Source organism: Papaver somniferum, unplaced genomic scaffold (genome assembly GCF_003573695.1).
Source record: "Papaver somniferum cultivar HN1 unplaced genomic scaffold, ASM357369v1 unplaced-scaffold_150, whole genome shotgun sequence".
In the NCBI taxonomy this organism is placed as follows: Eukaryota; Viridiplantae; Streptophyta; class Magnoliopsida; order Ranunculales; family Papaveraceae; genus Papaver; species Papaver somniferum.
In genome coordinates this window covers 3,689,355-3,713,987 of record NW_020624377.1, presented here as the reverse complement: position 1 = coordinate 3,713,987, position 24,633 = coordinate 3,689,355, and the positions used below count along the sequence as shown (strand labels likewise).

Below are 24,633 nucleotides of genomic sequence, written 5' to 3'. Positions count from 1 at the left end.
GAATAAAAAAGAATCATTAATAGGTGTCTACTACCTACCAGAAACTCATAGGAAATTGCCACAAACTTGCATTACCATTAAAGTATATTTTAATATTGCAATTTGGGTTTAAAGTTGGCGTAATCATATAGTTTGATCATTTTCTGCCTACCTGTTCCAGTTATTGGCAGGTTGACAAACTTAGTCCGGGGTGCATATACATTTATGGATGGTTGATACGGTTTCCTTTGAATTTCCCATCTCAAGTCTAATCTTTTTGGTAGTGCAATGTAATGCCTTCCATTTCAACTCTATGTAAGGTATCATAGCTGCATCCTTATCTTTTTCCTCCTGCCAAATCAAGGCAAAGACAAAAAAAAAATTACTACAAAATCATTAAACCCAAAAATGGGAGAATTAGGCGAAATGATTAGTAACCTTGATCTGATTCATGGAGATCCTTACATGGAGTTAGTGCTTCAACAACGGATCCAACCAATATTCAGAGTGCCAAACTGTATCAAAGAGAGAAATAAAAAAGCATATGAGCCACAAATGGTGTCTATCGGTCCATATTATTATGGGAACGAACATTTAATTCCAATGCAAGTTCACAAGAGAAGAGCCTTGATTCATTTTCTGAGGAGACAGCCGAACATACCTACTGAATCTTATACAAACAAGTTGAAGGACAATGTGATGGAGTTAAGAGAAAGTTACGAGCAACTTGACTTAATGCAGACATGGCAGGACGACGACAGATTTGTTCAACTCATGCTGGTTGATGGAGTTTTCCTCTTGGAGTTCTTATCTGTCATGAGAGGTACTCAGCGCAACCATGACTACGCTAGCATTGACCCCATATTTGGAGAGCGTGGACATGCTTTGATCTATAACTCCGTGAAACAAGACCTGTTGCTGTTGGAGAATCAGTTGCCTTATCAAGTACTCTCTGTATTGCTATCTGTTTCAGGAGTGCAAGAAGAGGTAGATAAATCAAAGTTTTCATATTATCTTTGTTGGTTTCACTTACAAATTAACTCTATTCAATATTTCATATTATGATGGCATTAATTAACTGTATTGATGTATTGTTGCAGGCCGTAGATGCTGCGTTATCTTGGATTATGTTTGCTCCAATTGGTCCAGGATGTCACTTGTTAGACATGTATATGAAGGGGTTACTGGGAGGTAGTGACCAACAAAATGAAGATCAGAGGGTAAACGTAGTAAGACATTCCGCATCTAAGCTTCATAAGTATGGCGTCCAATTCAAAACTGTTGGGAGCTACAATGATATCAAGTTCAACAAAAGCACCGCTACCCTAAAGCTTCCTCACTTCGAAATAAACGAATACAGCATCTCTACGTTTCTCAATTTGAAAGCTTATGAGCTTCGAGGTGACAACAACACCAAGGAATTGAGTTCTTACATAAGACTCCTTGACACTCTAGTCGAATCAGCCTACGATGTAAGCTTGCTCCGTTCCCGAGGGATCATAGTTAGCTCTTTGGCTAGCGATGAAGCTGTCGTAGAAGTGATCAAGGAACTTAAAAAGGATGCAGTACTAGATGCGAATTGTAATCCTAGTGTTGTATTAAAAGAGGTAAATGAATATGTGGAAGGAAAGCCTAAATGGAGTTGGTTGCTTTCTTATTGGCGGTCAATAGTTGGAGCAGCAACGTTTTTGTTAGTGCTCACCCTTCTTCAGACCATTTACTCCATTCTTAGCTTTCACTTGCGTAAGCAATGAGAATAAAGAAATGTAAATTAAACCTGTTTTGAATTATTATTTCACGGAATAAGACGCGCTAAACCAACTAAATCGTAAATTGAAAAGGAAGAGAGAAATTGAGCAAGCTGATTTTATTACTCAAAGATAACCAAGCATATCAAAGATGAAAATATGGTGCAACTGGAAAGTAAAACAAAGGATACACACCGAAAGAAACAAAGATTTGGTATATAGACAAATTCTAATACTAGTCAGCTGCTTCTAAATTATCGACTGTAAAAATGGATTGCCTTACAATAAATGGACTGTCCAATATATCAAATTGCAAATCTTACCCCTCGTGGTTTGGGGATATTCCAACAAGCACTTTGTACAAACAATAGAAGGAATAAATGAACAGACAAAACCATTATACAGATCTCATAACTGCACTACTTCTCAAGCTATGCTCTTGTCCATCACCAAAGCACTTCTGCCAAGGATTCGTCACGCAGTTCAGTTCATCATTTACCCCCAATCACCTTAACAGGAAAAGGGAGTTTTTTCATGGCTGTAAGAATAAAATCCATCTCTTTACTGGACCGGGGCACATCCTTTGACATAATTCCATTGTAGTTCACAATCTGGGAAGGAAAATACAATTCCTGTTAAGAGTAACAAAAATATAGTTACAAATGCACAAATCAACTATGGCAGCTATTGTTGCATACTTGGATTTTTTCAAAGTCCTGGCGAGAAATATTGTTCTCAAAGAACCTCATCATGTCCCCACTCATATCCCCGACTCCAATAAAGATGATTGACAACGGGTACTTTCTGTATATTCCAGAATACGTTTATCAGAACATGGCCCGGAAAAGAAGAAATTAGCAACGTTAAAAATCAAGCAATTTACCTTGCATTCTTAATCGCTTCTACGGTATTTTTCTCATAGGAGCTTAGCTGGCCATGATCAGTATATTTACACCTATACGCCTGTGACCAATATTATCAATAATAAGCATCAAAATATTAACATTATACAAATTACATGGGACAGAATCACATCTTAAATCTCATGGGCATGCTATGCTGCAAATCTCGCTGGCGAAGCAGAGATAAAATGTCAAGGAAAAAACAGTTACCGGCCCATTAGAAATTATCACCAACACATGTTGCTTGCCGTGATTCTTGTTGACTATTTCAATAGCCATATTAATAATAGGCGCGAAGGTCTTGTGTTCTGCGACAGGAAAATCAAAACATAAGCAAGAAATACATAATGCTAAACATAACTTCCCTTGTAGTTTTCTGGTTTTCATTTGGAAAAGATTTTTTTTTTTTTGTAATCTCTAAGTTCTAACATTAAATTTTGAACTCTCCAAAAATACCTGCGAGTAGTAGATCTGGCACTATCTGTCTGTATCGAGATAATGCCTCGTCAAACCCAAGACAGGGTTTATTCCCTGGATTGAAGCTGAATACACTCACATCACGTGTTTTTGCTGTAAAATAAATTTCCAGAAAACCATCACCTTGTGATCCAACAGAACTAAGCAAATAAAAAAGAAAAGAACAGAACAGAAGCATCAAAAAGATCAAAAAGATGTGCCTACAATCACCGAATCCGAAACAGAACACTGGCTTATCCTTGTCGAAAGGAGATTTTGTCCCTCTTCCTAAAACAGATATTACGTCTTCGTAGGGGTTTTGGATACCGTCTCTAATTTGATGCAAGTTGTTGCCTCCGAATGATATTTTACCTAGCAATCAGATTCAGAAGAAAAGTAGGTTCAGGAGGTCGTATAACATGACACAAACACACATATCTGCAAAGAAGTTCATGACTAAAGATAATAGAATGAACCTGTCTGCTCGTTGGTTTGTGTAAAATCAAACCCAACTATGAGCTCAGACTGTTGAAGAGCTCCTTTGATCTGGAAGTTGAAGACCAAGACATTAAATTAGTTTGTATACGATAAAACGATTCCCGCATTTACAAATTCCAAAAATACTACCAAAGCAACAAATATGAAATCCACCTTGGTGGATACTAGCCTTGTTTAAGAAGTGAACATCTTTAAATGTGCCCAAATTGCAATACCATAACATTGATCAAAGTAGACTTGATTACATAAATAACTTCCATTTTATATCTCTGCCTATGCCACAAAATTCCCTTCAGTTTTACTAAGATTTCAATTAAATTCTAATTGTAAATACATACCGAAATATCTTTAAGAAAATCAAAGAGTCAAACACAGAAAATACCAAAATTGTTGAAATTTAAGCTTTCCTTAACAAACAACAAAACTACTGATTCTGAGTATCATTTCTGTCATAGAGATGGTTTTAGAGATAAATGAGAGAGAGATATTGTTTACCTTTTCCAACGAATCACTGTCGCTAATGGTGGAGATATTATTCGATTTAGAAGTGTGTTTACTTATGGACATGTCAGAATATTGAGTGGTCCTGTGATACTGAAAGGTAACTCTTGGTTTATGATAATGAAAACTTCAGAAAATTAGACAGGAGACAACTTAGTGTTTATGCTACAGCACAGTTTCAGAGAATTAGAGATGGTAGGTAGTATCACACGGAGAAGACAAGAGAAAACACAAGAAGCCAATAGAAATTAGAAAGAGAAAATATAAGATTGTTTAGCAAATTATAGTCTTATACAGATAATTTGCAAAATAGTTGAACAAAAACAAAAGGTAAAGCTGGACACGTAGATTGTACAACTTGACACGGTTTGACACAAAACACACACAATATCGGAGGTAAAGTTGGAGTATTATTCATTTTACAACCAGTGGGGTTTTGTAATTTCTACTCCAAGAGGTTGAAATAGCCCAAAGTACAACATACAAGTCAATCTATGTTGAAATAGCCCTAAATCCCCAATTTTCAAACTTCATCATGAACTGGTCTTCATCGCTGGTTTCAACTTGAGATTATTGGGGCAGTTGATCTTCTTCATATCTCTATCTATCCACATTTGTTCTCTAATCAGGTTAATCGGATGAATACTGTAAACTATACATTCACCAACTAATAACATAAAGAGAGAAAGATCCTAAGGTAAAAAGATGGCAGTGCTGCTAATCGTGTGCGTACTAGAGAAGAGAAGCTAAAGTTGACTCCAGAGCTATGACCTTTTCAAGTTATTAGATACAAAATGATGGTACCCAAGTATATTTCGAGGAAATCAAACAAGTGCGCAAGACATGCCTTCAAACAGCTGTATACTTTTGGAAAAATATTAAAATCCGAGATTAACTACCTTGCAAGAAAAAGTGGTTACATAGGGGGATAGGTGTGGTGGGCTATCGGTGGTTAGTATCCCGTATCAGAAGGTATCCTTGTGCATCAACAGATACGCCACTCATAGACTATATTGACCGGTATGAAACTGAAACCCAAAAATACTGATAAACTAAGAATGTAAACTCAGTGTTAACACATACAGATACAATATGGCAGATACGAGCACGTATTGACGGATGTGGCAAACCATGTTATAACCATCCTATCTTTGGTCAGAAAAATATTCTTCCATTATCATCACCAGTTTATTTACACAATTAAATGATGTCATTATCCAAGAAATATAGATCCTGGTTAACATTTCTTAGTTCAATTGCTTGCTCATGTAATATAATAATAAGAGTTCTTCTTTATGATTCAAGCAAAAAATAAAATAAGAGTTCGTCCGGTTCTACGTATATTTCTCCCACCTAGATCACATCTTTCTGCATCGTGTGGATTTGGTCAACTAGCCGCGACTCTATCAAAATGGAAAATAGAGAAAATATCCTAGTTCTTTTTTTTTTTTTTTGATAAAATAGAACAGTGGTCCCTAGAACTATACCTAAGTATATTAGCCTAGGATTTACGTTGTTACAGGGGTTAGATCCCCAACCATTTACCGATGCACAAGTGAATCGGTAAACTATAGATTGTTGCTTTCTAAACTATAGATTGTTGCTTTCTAAATTTTCCGCTGCTACAGACCAATAGTTCTACTGTTACTATAGTTATTAACTTCTTATTATAACACCTATTTTTCACATTAAAATTATCATCCTAGAGTACCAATTTCGGATCACATCGTCTTGTTCCTATTCTGGATGTTACAAAAAAAAAACAAAAAACAGAAGGGGGTTCCATCTCCTCAATTCTTTTGTAAGGTGATTGAGTTTTTGGACTGACTTTAAAACTAGAAGAGACATGAACATTCAATTGCCAAACTTCATAATCAAGGAATGAACCTAGTGTCCAAGTAGTCCTAACAAGGATAAAATCCAAAAGACAAAAGATCTAACTAAGAGAAGAGATAACATAATGAAAACAGATAAATAGAATAGTAGCATGGTCATAATAAACTATAGATAGATGTATAACTCAACTAGAGCATAAACTTGCATAAATCTCTAACATTTCATATCTGAGATGACTACTAATATATCTCCTATTATACCAAAAGTTAGGACAACCTTTATATCTTAAATCTATATCGATCCCACAGAAATACCTTGAGAAACAAAATCCATAACACAAGTATAGAACCACCTATATATTCAGAATCATCTAACAGAATATTAAAAACTCCAAGAAGTAACCAAAGAAGATCCACATGTTTACGCACAGCTTCTAAAAAACCCCACTGATTTCTTTCATGACAGAATCCACAGCACCATTACAATACCAACTATGCATTCAGAATTTCAGAAAATTGAGCAGATACCTTAAATATTCAGATATATCATACAAAGAGTTATTCAGAACTTCAGCTTCAGTCATACAATTCCAGGAATAAGCAATCCAAACCGACATACTACAAGCAGAAACACAGAACTATCTATAAACCAAATTCATGAACCACGGTCCCAGACTTTCAGAGAGTAACATTATGTAAGGATGGTTATAAATGAAACAAGTTTTTAGGATATACCCATTTGGTCCTTAACCTGATCAATTCATGCTCAAGGAACTCTATAGGATGATATAGATAGCAGCTATAATAAAGATGAGGTGAAAGAACTATTAAAATTATAAGAGGGAGCTAAAACAGAAAGAAAACAAACGACAAAACTAATATAATATGGAATGAAACAAAAGAAGAAAGAGGCAAAACAAGTACTCCCTAGGAGTATAAAACTTAATTAGAAAAAGGTTAAAGATGTGAGGAGTTTAAGAAAGTAAAAATAGATTGAAGAGAAACAGCTTAGTAAGGAACTAATCTGATCCTGCAATGAGGAGGGGGCAGAAGACCCTGGCTCATCCTGATCCACTATCATGAGATATATGCTCTTTATAAATCGATCAAAATTAGATACTGTATCTGCAGCTCAGAAGGGAGGGAGCACTGCTAGAGACACAGGGTCCAGAATAACTTGCTTTCCATTGAAATCATTTCATACCACATTTACGTCAATCATAATAATCAGTCAGTTCCACATATGCTGTCGTAAGTTTAAAGGGCGAACTGAGTAGATATGAAATGGTTTAGACTGCAACGAGTGTTATTAGAATGGGAGCTCTGTCTAAACCAGTGTTGCTGATCATGTGTCCCAGTGTTTCTTCTGTTCCTGCAATTTCAATTTGCTTCAATTAGATTTAATCAAACACTGTGTCTTTGATCTAATGAAGTCCTTCTGCCTTCAAATAATGTAATACAAACTGAAAATAAAAAGCTATGGAGATAAACCAATCAAAAGGAATAAAAAAAGAAAAAGAAAACAGCAACAAAAATTGTTATCTTTGAATAAAGATTCATATAAAATCCGAACTTAAGGAAACACTGATTGTTTGAGGCTGAGTTCTAGGAATTCATCGATCCCTAAGATGAAAAAATCTAGGGTTTCAGGCAAGGAAGCTATTACTTTCAATGTAGTTTCAAATGTACATACAATTATGGACAAAAACAAACGGATTGATACAACGGAAACCATAAAGAATAAGATGACATAATTTTTTATCAAACAACGGAGATATAATCGTTTATGGCAGTAAACCGTATTACTAGAGGAAAATCAAGCAGCGGGACATGGTCGAAGTCAAATTCTAAGAAAACTCTATCTGGATTTAACTATTTAAGCAAGGAACAACAATTCAAGGAAGGAAAAGAGGGGATTGAAAGAAACTTGCAGCCCTTCAAATGTAGCTAATGTGGAACCAAGTAAGGCCGAAGCCCATTAACACATATACAGTGATTAAAAATTCTCATACAGGAGAAACAAAATATATTACAGAAGAGTAATTTGAATCTCTGATGGTCTGACCTCTAGTCCTCAGACCCCTAACCAGTTCTGCCCGGTAGGCCAATTATAGAGAAACCAATATGGACAAAAGAATGAAATGCATACCCTTCTGAAAAGAATGATTCTGTAATCATGTAGACTTGAAAGCATAGATTTCTTAAATTGCTATGCAAGTTCACAATTCTTCAAACATTTAATCACCTCCACATTTACAACAAGCTTTAGCTTTTACTTTGGCCTGTCTAGTTAATAATCTAAAGGCCCTTTAAGAGAAAGCAACAACCAGGGCTATACATATAGAGCTTTGACTATGAGACAACTACTTCAGTATCATCTAGAAAGGAATGATGAGATACCGAATTATTCAATTTTCTTTCGTTAGACTTTCTGTTGAATCAGGAACTCATGATCTGTCATTGCTTGCTAAAGATCCTTGCTAGTGTAGGCCACAGCCTCTCCTAATTATATTCTTCAAACTCGTAAACTCTAGAAAAGTGTGGTAACAAAACAACTGCTTGACATTAACAAGAAAAATAAAAAGCGAGACGACGCTGATACACATCGGGGTTTGAAGATACCCACGTTTCATTCTATTATATACGGATGGCACTCAACACTATACAAAAAGATAAGCGAACAAACAAAAACTCTTCACAAACAAATGAACCATATGAAGAACAAAACTTGACAATCCTAACCATCATAAGCAAATACAATCAATCAAGAAGACGAGGAGATACCAGAAGGTTGTGCAGAATAACCATATGAGGTTTCATTTCTTCAGACGGGTTTTCCATTAAACTGCTTGAGCACGGGATACAGGAATTCGTAGCAGTTGATGGTCAAGACTATAAACATGTATTTATGCCAAAAAGGCAGGGAATTCACCGCAACAGTTAGATAGGATTCACCGTCACGGGAAACGGAGTTTTTTCATGAGTGCAAGAGCAAAATCCATATCTTTTCTGGTCTCAGGCACCTCTTGTGACATGATATTGGTGAAGTTCACGACCTAGAGAGGGAAACACAATCCTTAGTAAACCTTTAACAGAGAAATTAAAGTACGTAGAGATGCACAAATCTTCTAAACTAGAGCAGCAATTGCTGTTCTAATGCACAACTGTTGTTGCATACTTGGAAATTTTCGAAGGCACGAGGAGATATATTATCCTTGAAGAACCTCATCATGTCCCCACTGTTATCTCCGACTGCAATCAATATGATTGACAATGAGTAATCCCTGCAAAGAATACGATCAGAACATGGCTAAACCAAGAAAATAAAAAAAGGTTCAGCACTCAGTGATAAATCTGACGTTTAACCTTGCATTTTCAATTGCATTTATGGTCTTCTGCTCCTGGCAGCTTAGCTGACCTAGGTCAGTATATCTACCTCTGTGCACCTGTGCCACCGATATTTAAAAAAAACAATACCATGAGTTTCACAAGTTCAGCCTCGTGCGCATCAGTCAATGCTATCTTGCAATTCTCACTAGTTAAGCAGCAATAAAATTTCAAGGATGGTACAAATGAATTACCGGCCCATTAGAAATTATCACTAGAACATGCTGCTTGCCCTGGTTTTGATTTACAGTTGAGATAGCCATGTTAATGATAGGAGCAAAGGATTTTGGTTCTGCGAGAAGAAAACACAAATAAGCAAAGAACACATAATAATCAAACTTTCACAAATCGTATAAACATTTAAGAAAACAACAACCTGCGAGATATAGACCAGGCACTATCTTCACATATTGAGCTAGCGCTTCATCAATTCCTGTTGAAAAATGGTTCAAATAGAGGATGAAATAAACAGAAAAGAAATTGTTGTATTCCTGACTTTCAAGGCTCGAATAGATTTCTTTTAGACGATTATTTCTATCCTCCCAATATCAATTTGCGATTGCAACAGGTATGTGAAACAATGCCTTCAGGATACAATGAAAGCCCTGCAACAGAGAAATTGGATTCAAGGGTTGCACCCCTTGACCCAACCAAGAACACACGAGAGATGTTTCTGATGATGCTTTAGAAAGAGAGAAAACAAGTTGAATTGATTGTGAAGAATGGGAGAAAGTCTTCGCTACTTATAGTGATATTCATGCATGTTGGTTATGTCGTTTCATCACCAACAGACGCTTCCAAAAGCCATTAATGATGACTTATGGGAAGAGACGAGTCTGTTCAAGTTTGAAAGGAAACTTCTAGGTTTTCCAAAGTAAAACCAGAAAAAATTTCTAGCGTTGCCCGTAAATTTTCCAAAGTAACCCCAGGTCGATCACCGTAAACTGTGCGTAGTGGCAAACAATATTGAAAATATCTAACAATTCCAGCACAGGGGTTGTTGGCGGGATTAAAGCTGAGGACACCATCATCCCGTGTTGTTGCTGTGAATGTGAAGATATATAAAACACAACCATTACCTCATGATCCAACAGAAATCTAAACAAAACAAGAAAAACCAGAAGTATCAAAAAGATGAAGAGCATACCATCTCCAAATCTGTAACAAATTCTTATCCAGAAGAAATGGGAAAATTCTGGCAAAAACAGTCATCATGTGTTGGTAAGGGTTTAGGATGCCTTCTCTATTTAGATGCAAGCTCTTGCCCTTGAATGATATTCGACCTAATGGTCAAAATTCAAACATCAAAAATGTAAGGTACGTATGTCCAGTACATGATTTGACATATATACACAAATGTGAAGAGTTAGCAGACCTGTTTGCTCGTTGGATTTTGTGAAATCGACACCAAACATGAGCTCAGCTTGTTTTAAACCTTCATCTGCAAGATGAAGAACACGGGTTTAATATAAACCCTTATAAAGAACACTGATACCCTCCATTTTAAATGAATCAGTGTCCGCCGAGTGCAATTCCTAGACTAGGTTTATTTCAATTTCATACCAAATCGGATTTCAATTAAACCCATTCTACATCAACACTTCCAGCAATACATACACTACTTTTAGTTAAGCTATCGTTTATGGAATTGAAAGTAAGAGATTGGTTACCTTCTGGAACAAATCATCGTCGCAAATTTGGGGAACGTTATTAGGTCTAGCCGTCCGTATGATTTCTCCCACATTTGAACAACGATTTTTTTGTTAAACTTAAAGCTCTCAGTACTGGAACCCATAGGTTCTCGCACAAATGAGATTGGAAAGATTTGTAAAATGAGTTAATGAGATTGGACTATTAATCCTTACTTATAGAAACCATCGAGTTCCACTTTTTCTTTCTCTCTAGAGTCTGGACTCGGAAGGATACGGAATCAGAAGCGTCTACCTACATTTATGTGATTAGTAAGAAAATATGCTGGGAATAAGAATAATCAATTGATACGTGTATCCTCCTGTTTGGTTATCGGTTCCTATTTTGCAGGATTGTATACCGTATGTCTTTCTGTGACATTCAAAAGGCAAACTTCCCGAAACTAGAATAGGATTCCCTTGCGAGTATGCGTGAGTTCAACAGCAAACTTGGTTTTACGTACTGAGATTCTAGTTTAGATGGGGATTGCATCTACTTATTATTATTATGCTTGTTTAATTTATTTATTTTTTTGACTTCAAAGGTTGAGAATATATCTAAACAAAATGTAAAAAGACCCAAAAATACCAGGCGAGATTGGGGTATAACCAGATTATTTGGGGTATGTAAACTTTATTCCCATCAAAACTAGTGTGCTAAGGGGTGTCTAAAAAGTGTTAAAAGACCAAATTGCTCCAAAAAAAAAACCATGCCGACTAAAATCCATCCAAAAAAAATTCAAAATCTTTTTTCAAAATTCTAACTATGAAATCAAATCAGAAAAAAAAAAATCAATTTGGATTATGCGGGGTTTACATACTCGATTTGAGATTGGGTACAAAATCATAACCAATCTCAAATCCTGTATGATCCAAATTTTCATCAACAGTAGACATAGTTTCTTTTTTCCGACCTTGCCGACTTGTATTAGACGGCATCTTCCTAATTGAATATTGTACCGACTTTTCATCTCTGAAATTTGCATTTACAGGGTCGGCACGGTATTCATCCGTATACCTTGTCGAGTATAGTTTAGTCGGCAAGTTATGAAATTAATACCTTGCCGACTAATCACGCATTTGTAACACCTTTCTCTGTATGTCAAAAATCCTATAGTCGGCAAGGTATTTTTGGTCGACCTTGCCGACTATAAGGTAGCCGGCAAGGTAAAAAATCAATAAGATGCTGACTAGTGAAACATTTACAATAGTCTCCTGTGTGTCAAAAATAATAAAGTCAGCATCTTCTTCATTCACCGACCTTGTCGGCCAGATATAGTCGACATGTTCTTCATCCGTAGACCTTGCCGGCCGACTTCTCACAAAATTCAGAACAGGTGTTGATTGAACTCATGGGATAAAAGTTTTAATCTACTCAATCAATCCATCTAAACTCAACTAATTAAGTTAATCAAATTTCTTTAGTGTTAATTAAACAAGGGTATATTAGCCATTTAGAAAATACATGGTTAAGGGAAGCCTCTTTTACTTCAAAATGACCTAACTTTTGTCTCATAGGTATACCCCAATTAATCTGGGTATACCCCAATCAAGCCCGGCAAAAATAGGACCCATTTAATATGTACATGTTATCTACTGTTTATAACCATTTTCCAATGGGGAAACTTAGGCGCAGGCCCAAAAAAAATAATATTCTCATTGTCAGGCCCACAATTAATTTTAGGTACCATGACACCCATAATTATATAAAATTATTAAAAATGTTTGATTATGCATCCGCATGACGGGTTATGCATCAGGGGTATAATTGGCAACGCAACTTGGATATAACATATCTAAAAATCCGCGCCTTGGAATTTTACAAATTTTATATTGCTGAAAATCTTTTTAAGAGAGCTACGCAACGAGTACAAACAACAATATCAAATTTTTGTTTTTCACGAAAAAATCGGAGGTGATCATCATTTTAGGGAAAAACTTCGAAAACTGACACATATTCGTTATGTAGCCTTCAAAAAAGATGCATAACACAATATGCATACACCACAAAAGATGCATAACACTTTATGCAACCATATTTTTGTTCATGCATCTACTATTTTGGTTTATGCTGCCACTTAAACGTTGTATATGCCTGAATCCAACAAAAAAAAAACAGACGCATAACGAATTATGCAACCATTTTCTCAACTGCATCACAAGTTATGCATCTATAACAGGTTATGTAGCCATTATTTTCGGTGATTTTAGTGCGTACGGATAAAATTGATGCATAATGCATTATGCAGCCATATTTTTGGATGCATAACATGTTATGCAGATATTTTTGTAGGTGCATGAAAGTTATGCAGTCTTTGTTTTTGTTGGTTTCAACAGTAACAAAAAATTTGTTGCGTAATGTGTTATGCAACCATTTTCTGGACTCCATAACAAGTTATGCAACAAATTTGGTAGATGCTTAACAGGTTATGCATCCATTTTCATAGCTACATGACAAATTATTCAACCATTATGACCAACACCAACACCAATACATCTTTAGCTTTCCAGCCAACAACACTAACTCCTCAAACTCAGCTTTCAATAGAAAACTTGCTCTGCCTTGTTGAACTCATTTTCATGCCTACATATATATAATGGGAGAAAAGAAGTAGTTTATCATATCCAACTAGTTCAACGTGTTCTGGTGCAACTGAAACATTCGTGTGCTTTTCAAGAGAGATTAAGCTTACCTGCTTTCCAACGTTGTCTAACCAAGAAAATGTTAAATAAACTATAGAATATTGAATGATATTATTACATCTCTCTACAATTCCATTAAACCATTGCCTGCACTTTCTCACCATTCTTCAACTGCAACCCACCTTCCTCTATTCAAACGTAGTCGACATAGGAACACATCTATACAGCACTACCAACTCAATAGTATCACCAGCTTCACACATAAAGTATCACATCATGCAGCTCCTGTCCACAATCTCAGCTCAGCTTCAATTGCACCACTGCACAAGCAATACCACTGATTAACTATAGCAACAACATATTTCCATTCCAGATTCTGAAACCACCACCAACACACCATCATTCTTTTATTCTTTCACTTAACAACAATACAGCCAAGTATTCACAGCTCATTCCTAGCTACAACTGACTCTAGACTGAGCACTACCATTCGACACCACCAACTGCGTCTGAGTCTCCAACTGCAGCTGCAACTCCAGCTTCAATGCCTCTTTCAGCTGCACATGATTAACAAGCACCAACTACAGCTTCATTCAATCCTACAATTCATTAAAATTGTCATTCCCTGCTCTGCAACACTTGTATCAACATTCTCAAACAACACCTTAGTCGTCTCCGTTGCAAAGTCCCTGCAATCTCCAACCATTCACCTTAGACAAACACAATCATTAAGTCCATTGTAACCATCACCAGAAGCTGCATCAACTTATATTCAAACCCTTGCTGTTAAATTCAATTCTCAGATGACCAATTGCAACATAAACTCGAACCATTCCATCCTTACATACCTGCAACTGTAATAACCATACAGACCCTAGTTTTCTTCCTTCCCAGAATTACAAGATTCAGCTACTTAACATAGCAGAAACCCCCTAACTTATGATTCTTCATAATAAACAACAACCCCTCAATCTGAGTTGAACCCATCTATCGCGGCTCCAATCCATACTCAAATACTCTTCAAATCTTCAGAAATCTGTTCAACCCCTTCTTCAAATCATCAGAGATAATCAATCTCAGAACCCAAACGATACTCTGTATTTTTGAAATCCATTGGAATGGGTTTGTAAAGTATTATTCATCGAAAGCAAATCCACAATCAAAACTCGTTTTGAACCAAGGTTTTGTAATGAAAATCAAATCCCTGTTGACGAACAAGCTATGGTTTTTATGAATTTTTTTTCTTAAATCTCGCTTAAAATCACCAGATCTAAATATATAAAGAGTAAAATTAGAGAAGTAAGAAGAGGATTCTTCCTTTTTGAATTGATTTGTTGGTGCAACTTTGTTTCGATTTCACTTTCTGAACTTTGTTTAAATATCTTCGTATCTTTTCCTAATTCTTAAAAAAATGGGTCTCCTAATAATTTTTCTAAATAAATGGATGCACCCGTGAATTTTGGGAACGGTGGGTTTGACAATAGAAAAAATCTGAGAAATGGATTTCACAGTAATTTTCACTTTCCAATGAGTAACAAGCTCACGGAAGAAACAGTATTATAATACTTATTTGTTTAATTGGGTAAGATATATGCCCTCCATGGCCTTGGTTGAATCCACCAAACTGCGTTGCTAGTACTATTTTTTTTTAAACACTAATTAATTGTCTCCTCTGACCAGCTGATTCTTGGGTGGCATATGCAAGTACTCCTTTATACCTCCTGCTGCCATTCTTATCTCCGAATTTCTTACACAGACTAAACAAGCTCATTCTCTTTTTCTCTTACAATAATATTTCTGATGTTCTTTGCTCTATATAGATATTGTTGGGTGCAATAACCAAAATAAAGAAAAAAATCAAATAAGCAAAAGTTATTGATACTTAGCTCCTTTATAATGGAAGTGATCAATTGACGAAACGAACGAACTTCTCATATCTCCACAACAACAACAAAGCAAAACTTTGGAAAAACAGAGTGAGTCACGTGTTCAACACGTTGCCCTTGAGACATTAGCGTCCGGCTACACTCAAGAGTGATGCTAGAGCCCTCACAGGACGGATATCTCCAGAATAAAACACCCTACTACACCTACTACTAGCATATGTAGTAGATGCTCAACTTGAGCTTGGCAACTCCGAAAAAACCGTTAAGGAAAATCGCGAACTCTTAAGAAACGCTATAAAATATTTTTTCTTATGGGTCCCTCTAAAATATAGCGCAACTCCTTTCCCATAGATTTTACAAAAATAGTGAATTTCTTTATATAATGGAATAAAACAATTTAAAAAGTGGAAATTCCACAATGTGGGACTAATAAATTTTTCATTCACAAAAGAAAACAATAAATTATTATTTTTATTAAAACCATTAAAAGTCAATTTTTATTAATCGTTTTCCAACGGATATAACTCAAAGAATTGCTTTTGTAACAATAACAAGTCTGTTTTGTATTAGACTCGTCACTTACTTGTTGATTCTCCATAGTCCTTACTATTCTTTTCTGACCAGACAATTATCCCATGATGGCCAAAGTATAGTTGACTAAGTCTCCATACATTATTACAGTTTTTTTAACACAAGAGCGATGGGCACGTGCAAAAATATCGACAGGTATTAATATAGCTGTCAACTACGGAGGATTCAAGGGGAGTTTGCATAAATCCTCGTGTATCAACATCTTACCATAATATTCGACTTATCACTTCTTAATCGTCAGATTCATTATTCCTTTGATTTCATTTCCTTAATACCATTCATATTCAACCGTCCAATCTAGAGTGGACTGGGTTCACCTCCTTAATACCATTCATATTCAACCGTCCAATCTAGAGTTCACCTCCACGTGGCTATATTGATGAAAGTTAACATCCGGTTCAGATGTTCATGTGTCACAAAGTAATTTATCACCTTTTAATAAGTCTAGCAAAAATCTATTTCCCTTCCTAAATTCTCTCCAGCCCAATGTAGTCGATCTCGGATTCCGGTTTGTCTCGGTCCCGAGGGAGACACTGGTACAACATTGTCTCGGGAAGATTCCGTTTTCAAATTTCGGTGTAATCTCGGTTCCAACTTTTATATATATAATTTCTACATATGTTATGAATCTTATGATATAATGAAATACGATCAATCCAACAAAAAACGAACAAAAAAAAACACAAAAATGGAAACACTTTAAACTTAACTAATTAATCCAGAACATATCTAAAATGTTACTTAAAAGAGAAACTAGTACAAAGGCAATTAAAAGTGAGCACCCAGATATTGCATTTAGTGTGCAGGTGTGCCTGGCAAGGAGACACTGTTCTGATCTGCACTCTTGCTCTGCTCGAGACCAAGGTGGCTTTTGAAGGTGTGCCTCGTGATGTTCTGGCGGAGAAGATACATTAAATGCCCGTTTTCGGGGTTACTTTAAAACTGAGCATGGCACTAGACGCAGATCACAACCCGGATGTATTTAGCAAATGCAAAATTTGGTTTATTTCTTGAATGCTTGAAGTAGTTACTAGTGATATACAGAAAACAGTAACTAGTAAGCTAAGTAGCACCATATTGGATCTCTGTCTATCAATTACCAGGACTGTATCCAGAAGTTTTGCAGTAATTGATTTTTACGAAAATCACCGATGGTTTACATCCAACAGTATCATATTCACCAGGTAGCTGCTAAGATTTTATGTAGATAAGAGAGTTCTAACTTCTAACTACATTTAGTGCCCTCGCTGTTTCCAATTATTTTTTTCAGAAACTGAAAGTGAAATGGGAACACAATGGGGTTGGATAGTCAAGATCATGTCTAGGTATGATATCTTATTCTTAGAGTTAGAATGATCTTTGCAAATTTTCTAAGAGCCCCACTAGTAAGAATGGTGCACATTGGCAGTTTCTTACATATGAAACGAGGAAATATTCTGAAACAACATATGATCATACACAGACAGTGAAGAGAAAAAGATGTTCTTCTCTTTTTACTTCTTTTTTACTTGTCTCTGACTTACTACTACTGTGTTGTTTGGCAATGGCAACAAGTCTAAGCTATAATATTACAAAATGAATCCAGATATAATAACAACAACATCCTAATTTCTGAAAAACAATACCCAATTTCAGATAAATCCTAATTACATAAACCCTAAATTTCAGAACAACAATCATCTCAACTTCGATTATAATCAATAAAAACATCATGCATCAGTCAATTTTAACAAAAATAAAGAAAGGGTTTGGATTACTTACTTGTTTTCTGATTGAAAACCTAATCTTCTACCAAAATCAAAACAGCTCCATATCTCAATCTAAATCCTTGAATCTCTTTGTCTAGCACCCAACCAAACTCTCTATATCGATCTATATCTACCTCTCTTGCTGGATATCTTCCTCTCTCGATCTAACTCCCTCTCTTTTTTCTTCTCTCTCGATCCGTTTCTGTTTTTTTTTCTTTCTCAGACGGTCAGAGAACTTGATGTTAACTCCGACAATTTCTTTTCTATCTCCCTGTATCCGCTTCCACTCTCCAATCTCGGCCCGGAATTCCGCTTCCACTCTCCAATCTCGGCCGGAATTTCGGTTGTTTCTCGGATACTTTCCGTCTCGGCGGAAAGTTGCATTTCGGTTTTCTTTGGTCCGAAAACGGAATTTCGGCCGGAATTCCGGCCGAGATGGCCGAAATCGACTACATTGCTCCAGCCTCAACAGTTTCACAGAAACAACAACTTCGGTGACCACCACCTCCACCACCAATCTCATTCCACCACAACCTCCGCTAAACTTAACCATAGCCTCCATTGCAGTCCCATTTGGTTAACCTAGATGAGTCGGTGGCATATTTATCACTTCTCTGAATTATTTCCTCTCTTACACATAAATCACCAACACCTCCATGATCTTATCTGTTACTTGGTGTTCTTTCTTTTTTCTCAATTTCACTGTTTGATATTCATCAAGAATTAATAAAAACTTAAGTTAAATTGGATTTTTTTATTTTTTTTTTGTGATTTTGAAACTTGGGTAGATAATGGAACTTTAGAGTTTTTGTGGATTACCTGATAGTGATGACGAGGGAGAAGTGAGTTTAATTTGTGGGATTTTTCATTTTACCAATGAGAAAATTGCTTTGCAAATCTACAAGAGAGCAAATCAAATACAGTACCAGAAGAACGCTACGAGCCTTACCAGTGACATCGGAATAGAAAGCAACAAGGGAACTGAGGCCATGTGAACCGTGATATCGAACCCGCATGGTGGAATTAAAAAGGAACAGAGTAGGGAACCCATGAACTCCGTACCTCAAGACTGTGGTGTAACAACATAATAGATGTTACTCAGATTTGCAGGAATTAAATTTTACCACATACAGTACAGCTAAAAGAGTATTCAATAAACTCCAAACCTTGGTTTGACGACAGATTTTTCAAATGCAAAGTGGAGGATGGAAGGATAGAAGACATCGCAGCAAAGGTCGGTCTACAAGTTCTGGAGAAAGGACACCAAGATGCATAAAAGAGAACAGCTACATAATCGTGACTGTTCTTGTGAACAAGATTAAGCACCTTCTGCAATGAAACATCATCACCCTGCAAAGATTGAAAATCTCAACCATCAGAACTTGGGAACAAAGCCACATATGAAAAAGTATTCAGCATGTCAAACATGGAAACTTGACTTGTACATTTTACTCTTAGTACATGGGCAACTACAAAATTCGTAGAAATGACCAAAAAAATGATTGATTTCCAATAATTTGACCGAAATTGAAACAAATACAAAAAAACAAATACAAATAGTCGACCAAAATTGTGTGTGTATTTCAATAATGGCTAAGATACCCTTTATACGGTGGGTGTCGAGACACTGCTGTTTATTAGGAAACTAATCGTTAGTAATTAGAAATCAAATTATAATGTATTATAATACATCACCTTTCTACTGATTTCAGTATATAATTTAAAAAATATTTCTCTCTCTCTCGAAACTGGGCGACAACCTAACCCATAGATTTCTCACTCTCTAAATCAAACTTAACCTATTCATCTTCATTGTTTTGTTTATCAGAATCTCATTTTGCTGTTTCTTCTTCAAATCAAGGATTATTCTAGGTAAGTACAAGCTATTTTGAAGTTTTCGAGAGAGAAGCACACCTGATTTAGGTCTGTGGAAAAACAAATCGAAGTAGATTTTCTTATCTCAATTTCACTTTTTTGGATGGGTTTTTGATTAAATACACTGTTCTTCAAAATCACATTCTCAGTAGCTTGGATTTTTTGGATTTGAATGAAATTTAGGGTTCATGGAATTTTTGGATTTTCAGCAAGAATAAGTTTTGTGTACCTAGAGATATGGTCGAGATAAAAAATTTGTGATATTACAAGTTAAAATTTTGATTTTTAAGATAAGTTATTCGATTTTTTTTTTGAAGCGTTCTAAAAGATCGATTGCTGGTGGTGTTGCTGATATTTTTGGAACGCATTGAGATTCTATTAAAGGTAACTAGTTAAATTAAGATTTTTGTGTAATTGTTGATTTGAAAAAAATCCTAATATTTTTATTGATTTTTGGGGGATTTTAATTTTTAAACTATAACAGAAGGTTTTCATTCAATTGGTGTGTATCAGTCTATGAAGAAGTTATTGAAGCATGAGAGTGTCTTTGTATTCTATAACTAAATCATAATGTCCTACATTGCTTTATGAATTCTTTTGTGATTTCTTTAGATTAGTTTTTGTTGAAATGAAAAGTTTTTAATTCAAAGGATTCTTTGTTTGTGGTCTAAATTAGAGGAAACGGTGCTAGTCTTATTCAGATAGTTGTATTCAACATTACATTTCATGACATAGGAGAAATATCGATGTTGGATCTTGAATAACTGTCCTGCAATGGGGACAGGTCCTGTTGTTGATCTTTTAGCGGGTTCTGTAACAGGTGGAGTTGTCATTTTGTTTACTTAATGTTAGATTTAGCTCGAACCATAACTGATTCTGGATAGCAGTTGTGAATTACTTCCAAGTAGTTACTGGTGCTTCACTGATAAGGGCCAAACCTGACATATACGCTTCCCACCAGATTAGGGCATGTCCATTAAGTCTTAGTCTAGCGAATCTTACCTGCTGCTCTCCATTAAATCCCTTGGTGCTGAAATAAATCTCCAAAGACTTGAGCCATCCATCTAACTTCTCTGGGTCTAATTCTCCGTGGTAAGTAGCGATTTCGGTTCTTGCCTCCATTTTGAATGGCGAATCATCTATGAACTCTGGATGTTTTTCTATATTTGACTTGGAACTGTTTTTTCTTGTTGTGTTTGTTGTAATCATTTTATCATCTCCATTAGTTTATCCATATCTTTGTCCATAATGTTTTCTTGCGGATTGGGTGATGATGATGACGAAACAGATGTCCTCTTTTTTCTATCAATATTAGGATCTAACAGTAATACCTTGTTACCCTTGGATTGAAGCCCTTCCAATCATCGCTGGAAACATTGCTTACTTAACTTCTTGCTCTGATACCACTAGAGAAATCAGTTTCTATCCCCAAAATGATAGATAGAGAATAGCTGCACCAAGTAGAATAAAAAGAACTGACAGATTGCAATAAACGTTTTATCTTTATTGCTTGTTTTGAAAGAACAATACAATGTTCTCCTTTAAGTTTTTTTCTACTTTTGAGTACCACTTTGCATGCTTTGGACCTTTCCCCTTAACATAGTCTTGAGACAAATCTTGTTCTCTAGCTGTAGTCATTTGTGTCTTCTTGCTAAGTGTCGGATTATCTTTTGTTACTTCACTCAGAGCTAAGTCTTGCGCAACTTGTAATGATGGCGACTTGTTTTGCTCATCCAGTAGCTTGATTTCTGGTTCCATGCGTTGTTCTGGGTGTCTTCAAACCCTTCTAACAACTGTTGCATATCGTTCTTTTCGGTTTTAGTGCACTGCAAGAGTTTGCACAAACCAATTCACTAGGTTCTTTGATAACTTGTAGAACTGTTAGTAGTCTAAATTTCTGACTAGCATTTACCAAGTGTTTGGTTTGTTGTGCAGACAGATGTTGTAGTTTCTTCTTCTCTTTAGAAGCCAGAATGTTTGTCTATTTATAGATGGTTCATGGTTGTTGATTTTCAAATGTTTGTTTCTGATGAATTAGATTATTGAGTTAGGATCAATAGATAATTGTTTCGAAGAGAGATATGGTAAGATTTTTGTTGTGGATATTTCCTGCACAGGTTTTAGGGACCATAATAAGTTGTAGATATTTCCTGCACAACATATTATTCTTGTTGCGGATAATAGCTGCACACTAGAAGAACACCGTGGATATTGTAGTGATCTCTATTTCTAGATGGTTCATGGTTGTTGATTTTCAAATGTTTGTTTATGAAGAATTATATTATTGAGTTAGGATCAATAGATAATTGTTTCGAAGATTTATATCGAGTAGGAGAGATCTGGTAAGGTTTTTGTTGTGGATATTTCTTGCACAGGTTTTAGGGACCATAATAAGTTGTAGATATTTCCTGCACAACATATTATTCTTGTTGTGGATAATAGCTTCACACTTGAATAACACAGTGGATAATAGCTGCACACAAATGGATCATATTATTATGGAAATAGCTTTCTTACAAGCATCGTCAATGTCAATTACTGAAAATAAATCAAGTTCTGTGCGTATAGCAAAAGGAAAACCTCCTTTATATTTCTCAATAGTCTCGGAATCTCTCATATTCACGGTTAATGTTGTAGCTTTCTTTCTAAATTTAGTGTTTGTAGGTATAATCAATGGGTTCTGGTAGACTTCCCAAGAAGAGGGCCAAGAAGAGTATTATGAAGGCAATTGAATTAGAAGTGTGTGGAGGACCATCTTTATATTTTGAAGTTCCTAGTGCATCTGTGGACGACAGGTAAAAATAGGAACTTCTAGCAAGGGAGTATACTGCTTTCAGATAATGTTTTAGTAAGTTCAACCAATTATTTGTAACTTATTCATTGTTTCTTTCAACTTTTTATTGTGTTTCGCAGTGGGTTTGTCTACCCTCTCAAAAACCGGGGATTCGCCTTTGGCATGAGCAATTAATCGAGTTTGGGAACACTACAAGACTTGTGAAAGGTGCTTTCTAAAGATGAGAAATACTTGTTCAGGACAACTGCGATCGGGCATTTAATGGACATTCCCGAAGAACAGAGTTGGTATTCTGCAATATTTTGTTTTATAATGAGTCGGCAGATCAAAGTCGAACCTGAAAGAAGGCAAAATGAATAAATGTATTTCAGAGTTGCATACAAAGAATTGTGTTTCCGAAAGACGGAATTTGCTCTGATATCCGGTCTTATATTTCGGGATTCGAGGGTTAGAGCTCTCGATGTTGACTCTCAATCGGGCTCTCAATCGGGGGCGTCAAAAGACTCAAAACTCAGGCAAAAGTATTTTTCCAAAAATAAAGCAATCGTGGGACAGGATTTGTATGACTTTTTATTTTGCAAAACAGTCTCGTAAACCTACAATAATAATACTGCAAGTGCACAGTGTCTAACTAGTAGAACAATGGCAAGTACAGGTCGTTCCCTCGAGGAGTGTGAAATACTCAACTAACTAATATCAAAAGTAACTAATCGACAAGATGATGTTTTAACGATTTTTCAGGAGTTTGGAACAAAATGATATAATATAAAAATGGGTTATTAAGGTTTTCGGTGTCCACCAATTAATTATGCAAACTCTACTAATCTTTAAAAATATATTCCCTGCTTTTATTTTCAAATATTGTTTCTGCGCTATAGTTTCGTCGCTTCATGGGTAGTGATTCTAAAGCATTACCTATCAATCCTTGCATACCACGTCTAGGGATTTAACCGAAGCACGAAATATCAATTCAAAAGCATAAATAATCAAGAAAATCACATAAACGATTAAACACCAAGCTTTGTGAAGAAAAACTATTAATCAATCAAATCATTATTAAGCATATATCAATGTAGAGTTTTCACAATTAATTGGTTTCTACCTAAACCCTAACAAACAATATAGCAAATCATGGAGAAAAGGAAATCAAAACAAAACTTCAAAACCCTTCTCTCCTTGCGGAACTATGGCTGGGGGCCTCTCTCAAATAGTCGACACACCTTCTTATACACCTTCCTCTCCTTAATTTCATTAATCAAAGTATCAAAATAAATTATTCTATGAAATATCTTGCATGCAAGTTGATGTCTTCATCAGTATCTTTCCCAAAATAATGTTGCCACCTCGTTCTTCCAATGAAATAATAAACTCTCCTTATTTTCAAAATCTCCCAGATGAAGCAAGAGTTATTTTATTTCCAAAATAATCTCACGTGTAAATATTCCTCAATTAATTCTTCACATGAAAAATAAATTTTCTTTCCTGGTGGAATATATTTATAATAAAGTAAGAAAGATAAATACTTCTCATTTTCAGTTTGCATGTGCCAACCCCACTTTGATTTCAATTCCTTTGATGCGTTTGTGCCTCGCCATGAAACAATTCTATGCTGCTGATATATTATATATATGGAGATACCAGGCCAGCTACATTTTGTCATTTTTTTCATTGTGGTTGCAGATATATGGAAATACTAGGCCAACCCCATTTCATCATTGTGTTTGCTGATACATGGTAATACCAGGCCAACCATTTTGGTTGCTGATATATGGAAATACCAGGCCAACCCCGTTTCATCATTGTGGTTGCTGATACATGGAAATACCAGGCCAACCCATTTCATAATTGTGGTTGCTGATATATGGAAATAACAGGCCAACCCGGCTGCTGATACATGGGAATACCAGGCCAGCATAATAAATGTTGCTGATATATAGAAATACCATGCCGGCATAATAAGTGCTGCTCATATATAGAAATGCCAGGAAACCATATTTGATCATTGTGGTTGCTGATACACGGAAGTACCAGGCCAACCACATTTTGGCATTTTCGTCGCAAACACCATTAAATCTCACATTTTGATGTTTATTCACTGGATG

General features: G+C 35.8%; 2 protein-coding genes and 1 long non-coding RNA gene across 3 annotated transcripts; 1 reads left to right on the top strand and 2 right to left on the bottom strand.

Moving 5' to 3' along the window:
* The first annotated feature begins 206 nt into the window (after positions 1–206).
* Positions 207–1,769, top strand: LOC113335987 (putative UPF0481 protein At3g02645). Its single transcript, XM_026581988.1, has 2 exons — positions 207–966; positions 1,080–1,769. The coding sequence occupies exons 1-2, from the start codon at positions 388–390 to the stop codon at positions 1,731–1,733; spliced, it is 1,233 nt and encodes a 410-aa protein (XP_026437773.1). The 5' UTR covers positions 207–387; the 3' UTR covers positions 1,734–1,769.
* Positions 1,770–1,871: 102 nt separating this feature from the next.
* LOC113335934 (E3 ubiquitin-protein ligase RGLG2-like) lies at positions 1,872–4,308 on the bottom strand. The gene is made up of 8 exons (XM_026581942.1): positions 4,079–4,308; positions 3,562–3,631; positions 3,311–3,457; positions 3,086–3,199; positions 2,840–2,937; positions 2,611–2,690; positions 2,426–2,531; positions 1,872–2,338 (listed from the first exon to the last, which is right to left on the bottom strand). Exons 1-8 carry the CDS (start codon positions 4,148–4,150, stop codon positions 2,219–2,221), a joined length of 807 nt encoding a protein of 268 aa, XP_026437727.1. The 5' UTR covers positions 4,151–4,308; the 3' UTR covers positions 1,872–2,218.
* A 2,523-nt stretch (positions 4,309–6,831) lies between these two features.
* On the bottom strand, positions 6,832–11,326 carry LOC113335992. Its single transcript, XR_003353578.1, has 9 exons — positions 10,977–11,326; positions 10,682–10,747; positions 10,454–10,589; positions 9,683–10,349; positions 9,501–9,598; positions 9,286–9,365; positions 9,098–9,203; positions 8,704–8,975; positions 6,832–7,291 (listed from the first exon to the last, which is right to left on the bottom strand). It is a non-coding gene; the product is annotated as an uncharacterized LOC113335992 (long non-coding RNA).
* Positions 11,327–24,633: the final 13,307 nt, after the last annotated feature.